Source organism: Oryzias latipes, chromosome 17 (assembly GCF_053564925.1).
Source record: "Oryzias latipes strain Hd-rR chromosome 17, Olatipes_Hd-rR_3.1".
Lineage (NCBI taxonomy): Eukaryota > Metazoa > Chordata > Actinopteri > Beloniformes > Adrianichthyidae > Oryzias > Oryzias latipes.
Window position 1 is genome coordinate 27,250,933 of NC_136253.1, and position 6,562 is coordinate 27,257,494.

General features: G+C 37.8%; 1 protein-coding gene across 1 annotated transcript; it reads right to left on the minus strand.

The window, feature by feature from the left end:
- Positions 1–10: 10 nt before the first annotated feature.
- On the minus strand, positions 11–5,529 carry prkab2 (protein kinase, AMP-activated, beta 2 non-catalytic subunit). The gene is made up of 8 exons (XM_004079197.5): positions 5,151–5,529; positions 3,525–3,699; positions 3,297–3,454; positions 3,104–3,197; positions 2,368–2,482; positions 2,144–2,277; positions 1,955–2,023; positions 11–1,313 (listed from the first exon to the last, which is right to left on the minus strand). Exons 2-8 carry the CDS (start codon positions 3,681–3,683, stop codon positions 1,236–1,238), a joined length of 807 nt encoding a protein of 268 aa, XP_004079245.1. The 5' UTR covers positions 3,684–3,699; positions 5,151–5,529; the 3' UTR covers positions 11–1,235.
- Positions 5,530–6,562: the final 1,033 nt, after the last annotated feature.

A 6,562-nucleotide genomic window follows, 5' to 3' on the forward strand; every position in this document is an offset into this window, starting at 1 on the left:
GAGAGTGGCATTAGGATCAGAGTAGTGTATTTATTTGCAGTACAGTACAATCTTCTATAGAGGATTACCACATTGTTTATGCTAAGCATTTTCATAGATTTATCAAGTATAGCTGCAAAATTCAAGTTTTGGTTTTAGCCCTAAAAGCCCTGGATCCATGGCTCTTTTCCAAACTCCTTTATCAAATCTTAGTTTTAAAAAATAAAGCCGAGCTTTTAGAAAATAAAAGCCCGGCTTAACATTCACAGAATACTCTAACATACCTCCGAGAGATTCTCCTTGATGTTTGAAGAGTTGTGAGCATTCATACGCAGGAACCAGCAGCTCAGAACCAAAACACGGGTGTGTCTTACATATAAAATTTAAATAAATGGCAACCAGTCATCATCAAAGCTCTCCTAGGTTCTCTTCATTTCTCAACATCAATGTATTCACAACATCTATGAAACTGAAATGTGAGCGCAGACAGACCTTTAAGCAGCTCCACACGTGTAACACACAGATACAGTACGATAGTTTTTCTTTAACAAAGCAGACAAATGTGAGAACACACTAATTAGATGGAAGACAATACAATGCAAAGGCTACTTACTGCATAGTTATAGCTTGTATCAACGATAATGCTTACAAACATTCATCAGAATAAAAGCAGCAGCTAAGCAAAGACTTTAGACCACTTCCTGTGTGGAAAAAAAAGAGCTACTAGTGAAAAAGAAAAAGAAATGGCTACAACTGTAGCTCTGGACTAAGCTGGGCATCACGGCTGCCAAAACAAAAACAGGAATACAAGCCTTTGGCTCAAACAGAATTCACAGATGATTTCATGACCCACTATTGCACTTCACCTTAACAAAAGGTCACCTGTCGTTCTGTTTACATTCAGCGAGCGACATAAAAAAAGTAACAACGCAAACGCAGCAGAAACAACAAAAAAAACAGACCGTTTACTGTCATCTAAAAACTACAATCACACAATCAAATGTGAAAACATACAAACACCACGCAGTGATTTAATCAGGCTCATCGGCAAGGAGATGTCACCAGCTAAAGCCGTAGTAGAGTTGTCTTCTTTTACCAAAACCCCACACCCTGTACCGTTGTTCAGAGCCCTGTGTAGAAGTGCGGCTTTCTTTGGAGCAGCCTGTAAACATGTTTCAGTGCAACTCCTGTCTATAAGTGATGGCAAACTGAAAAGAAAACGAACACGCTGCTCTCTCTGAGCATCTGAAGACGGGTTAGATGGGTTTGTACAGCAGAGAGGTGACATACTTCTTCTTGTATCTGTGAGTAGCACTTAGCACCATCACTCCATCCTACACAGAAGAAAAAAAAAAACAAAAGGGTTCAAGAGCTGCAACTCTGGAAGAAAAGAAATTGCAAAAATAATACAAAGTTAAAACTGCATCGTCCGCCCATTTTTTTGTGGAAAATATAAAAAAGCTGCCTCTTTTCAAGGTCAAAGGTCAACAACACTTTGGTTTGGGTAGCAGACTTAAAACGCCTAATTTCATACTCCTCATGGTTCTGTGGCCATCCAATAATAATTTCAAAACTTCCTTTGGATAGCCCCGACTCGTGTGTTTTGGTTTTGTTGATTTTTTTTTTTTGCCTCCTTTCATTTTTTGACAGTTTCGCCTGCTGTCATGTCATCATTTTTTGGAGGTGGAGGTGTCGTGTGCAAAGTTTGGGGAGTTTTTGAGAATGTGGCAGGGGTGACATTTTCACCAAAACATGCAGTAAGAAAGAAGAACTGTAAAAACAATCAGGTCCTTGCAGTCCAGGGCTAATTAAATGAAGACAAACTAGAACCAAAACTGTCACGATCAAAATTCAACTCAGCGACACTGAGGAAAACTAAAAAGATGAGGCAAAGAGGCAGATAAAAAATATATATATATTTTCCAATTTAAATGGAAAATTCTGTCTAAAAGCAACATTGTAACAGTGAATGTACCTTTATTGAGAGAGCGTAAAGGTGATTTAGCATGACGTGGTTGGGTTCAGGCAGCAGAGCAGGGTCACACTGAAGTGCAGAGACCAAAAAAAAACACAAAGATTATTGTTCAGAGAAACAACAGCAACATGGAAGCAGACGGAATTGACAGTAAAAGGATGAATCACTGAGAAAACGTAAAACACTGACTGATATGTTGGTGTCCTTGTTAAGAATGACTTGAAGCAGGTGAGGGGGGAGAATCGGAGGGGCTTTGAAGTGCTTTTCGGGTCTGAAGATGTACTGCTCTTGTCCGTACGGACCTGGAGGCGAGCTGGACAAGTCTGGAGACATGAAGATGTGTTCAAGGCCGAAAATGTACCAATCTATTTAGGCGAGCAGCAAGAGAACAAGATCTATCACAGGAGACGCACCTGATGTGTCCGAGCACTCCAGGGAGTCCACCTGCAGCGCGTCAAACACCTCAAAGTCAGACTTCTTCACCTGGATCAGGTTGTTGATCGTTCCCAGCTGGCTGGTTACCACCGGCTGCAAAACAGCAACGATCCTGAAGTTAATCATCTAACATGTCAAACATTAACACCTTAAAAAAAAACACAACTGCTATGACAAGCACCAAATGCTAAATGAAGAGACCAAACACACAAATTAACTTTATTTATAAAGCACTTTTCATTCTACAGTGAAACAAAGTGCTTTACAGACTTAACCCCCTGACGGCCCAATTTATTCCCAACAATTTCACTAATGCTTGTGCTTTTTAAGTTGATGCTAGATTAAGGTAAGTTTGAAGCAGAAGTTGTTTAATGAATATTTGCATGAATAAGGGGTAAAAAAAAACAATTAAAAATGAAATTATAAAACATACAGAACCATCCTGTCCAATCTGTTTTAGATGGGTTAGTTGACAAGTTTTGACCAATGCCAAGCTTAAAATCTGTTCTTACTGACTTATACTCCAAGAAAACATTTCCTATTGCTTCAACCATGTTACTTCATATTCAGTTAAGATGACTTGTTGCCAGCAAATTAGCTTGTTAACGCTTTCAGTTAATCCTTTAGGTTTTGATGTTGACTGCAACCCAGAAACCAGCAGAGCTCAAACTTTTTTCCACAAAAACTACAAGCACAGAAAAATGACTCGGGTACCTCTGAAGGATCATGAACCCACTGTCCATCCACGAAAAACTTATACTGGTGCTCTCCTTCAGGCAGGTCCAAAATGGCAACAAAGTCATTATGGCTTTGAGGAGGGAAAGAAAAAGCAAACAATATTAAAACGATGACAAAACTTCAAAACACATTCGACACCAGTATAACTGATGTAAAACCAACGGTTTACCTTTTATTCAGTGGAATCTTAGTGTTCCAGTTATTGAAAGAGCCTGCGATATAAACCTCCTTCCCCCCACCACCCCAGCGAATCACTGTGGGACGGGCCTGGGAGGCAGTTTTCACCAGGTCATCCAGATCCGGGGTGAATTCTTTATCTCCTAGCCCCTAACAGCAAACATAAATATTTATAATATGAAAGAAATGAGATTATATAGTGAAGTAGTTGGATTCCTACTTTAGACTCAGGTCCATAGGTGTTGAAGATGTTGGGATCATCTGTGCTGTCCACCATCTTGGTGCTGTGCTCCTGGTCTTTGTGGCTGCCGCTGCTGTCGGAACGATGGGCCTTGTTTCCATGCCGATCTCCAGATACCCTGTCACTTGTGTTACCCATGATGCTTCACTGCTTACTGTGCAAAATATAGGGGGGAGAAACTCTTGAAGTGGGAACTAAACCATTATTTATAACACTTTTATGACAAATGTTCATTCATGTTTGCATTGAGGATATTTATTATTCATATTTATCAGATGCTTTCTATTATTTTCTGCTTTCATAGAGGATTTTTGTCGTCTTTTCAAACAGTTTACAATGTAAGTCTTTTCTGAAAAACTTGTTTTTCACTGAGCAGATTAATGCCAAAAAACAAACTTGAAACTATTCTGTAAACACAGTTTCACTCGGTTTCTTAAGGGCATGTAAATGCATCTGGTGACAGTTTTTCCTCTCCTTATTTTTCCTTTTTCAGTTATTAATTTGAACCAAGTAAAGAGCCAGACTGACTTCAACTCCCTTGCTAAAAAAAAAGTGAACTCTGTAAAGATGATCTGATTTAAGCGAACTCTAGGATAACTTTTGTTTCATATTACTAAGAAATTACAAGAAAGTAATGTTAGGCAAAAATTGCTTAAGTACCAAAGTAAGCTTTTTAAAAAATATTGTATCATAAAACATTGATAAGATTGGTTTAAGTTAACGACATGCAACTATTCTATAATAATCATAGTAAAATGTACTTTTTACTAAAAACCTAAAAGAGAATACAACTTCTAATTGAATTTTGATCACATTTTGCATCACCTTTTACGTCCCCACAGAGACACTGATCCCCCCTCCCCCTACATAGAAATGAGCAGTATAAACCTTTCACACTATAATCAAGTCCATCACTTCAAATTAGTTTACAAGCTAAGATGTCTTAATTTTAAAGGATAAAATAGTAGGAGGTTTCAGTGAACAACATAGATAAACGATCAAATTAAAAAAGAAAAAACTAAAAGCTCAGGGCACAAAAGCTTCTATTTACTACAAAGGCGCAGGTGTTTGCTGAACACTGTAGACTGGTGGGTTCACCGTGACACTGCTGGATTCATGGAACACTGATCAGCCTTGGCTTTAGTCAACAAACAGCAAATCCTATTTCGCTTTATGTCACATTGTGTGACATTCACATATGTCACACTCTGGTTTTACAGAAAATAAACTAAAATTGTGTTACTCGTGAGAGTTAAAGTTATAGCTATAAAAAACATCAAATCATCAGTTGTGATTGTTGTTTTTTTCTTCTTAGAACTAAGGATGATCCAGAGTCATATTTAAAAATAAATCAATCAAAAAACAAAACAGCCTAATGATGTGGAAAACAACGATACGTTTATCTTTAGATTATAAAGAAAATAAAAATATTCACAACAGCTAACCTACCCACGTTTAGAAGGTATTTTTAGCATCATGAACTATCAGTGAACTTCCCTGGACACAGATGGGTCCCTTCGAAAATCTGCTTTAACTACAACCGAATGACTTGCGAATCAATAAAAAGCTTAGTTCGTATGACAAAACACACTATTTGTAACCTACCGTGGTAACTGCGCAGGACGCTTTTGCTGTGCCCGCCTACCTCGCGACTGTCCTGGTGAATATTTTTAGCTGCTGGTCGCTGTTAAAGTCAGCTAGCAGCTAGCTAGCTGTCACTCTGCTTTCGAACCGGGAACTCCTTTCACTGTGTAAATAACAACTAAAACAATTTAACTAATTTGATAGAGTACTTGTTGTTGTTTTTAGTCATTTAAAAGAACCGAAAAGGGTTAGAAGCTCGGCCTATCGCTGCTGAGGCGATGATTTGTGTTGAAGAGCAGCAGGAAAGTCTGTGACACCAGCGAAGATCCTCCCCTTTTTACAACTACGGCGGTCGGTAAAGGAAAAAAAGCAGTCAGCCGCGACAAAAACAACATCCGGTAAACAAACAAACAAAAAAAAAAACATTTTTATGAAATTTTACAAATACTTAAATAAATGTAATTAATTCTTTATTTGGTGTCGTGTCTCTTCTTAATAGTGGTTGTAGTAAAATTATCCAAATAATGTACAATTTAGTCAATGTAATTTTTTTTTACAAATAAAATGAAATGAAATTAAAAGACATTTTTATACTATAAAATGTAACATATAGATGTATCAAGTATACTATTTATTTAATAAAAAAAAGATTTACCCTAATTTGCATAAAAAAATACAAATTATTGTGTTACTTAAGTCATTTAATGACGTTAATGCAATGAGCATAAGTGTTTCTCATTCATTTTAATATGTATTGTTGTCTATGTGTACTCTCGATTCAAAGTGATTAATTATTTAGGGGGGTTGTAATTACTTAATTTAATACACTGTATTTTAGGTAAAACAGCTGAGTTGACATCCCTGGCATTTTTCATTCTATCATAGCTTTTTTTCCATCAAGGTAAACAAAATGATTTAAATGACATTGTGGAAATGATAAGGTGTGATTCCCCCCCCCCTCCCCAGCAATTTGTTACTACAATATCAGCTCACCTATCACATCACAACTGCTTTGGTTGCGGGTGTTTATAAAATGTTTTAAAAAGTTTAAGTTACAACATTAACTGAGAAATTGAATTTTGTTTATTTTTTAGTGAGCGTATTTCTGTCCAGGGCTGTACTGTGGCGGTGAGTGCTCTTAGTTCACAGCGAGAAGGTCCTTGTCCAAATACCAGCTGGGACCTTTCTGTGTGGGTTTTCTCCAGGCACCCTGGCTTCATGCTAAAGTCCGAAAATATGCTTTATAGGTTAATTGGTGAGTCTAAAGTGTCCCTTAGTGTAGCTATGAGTGTGTGGCTCCATTACCGACTGGCAACCAGTCCAGGGTGTACCCCACCTTCGCCCAACAGCTGGGACAGGCTCTGGGGACTCTGTGACCCCGAAAGGGATACAGCAGGTTAAGAACATCAATGGATTTATGTCCAAACACTTTT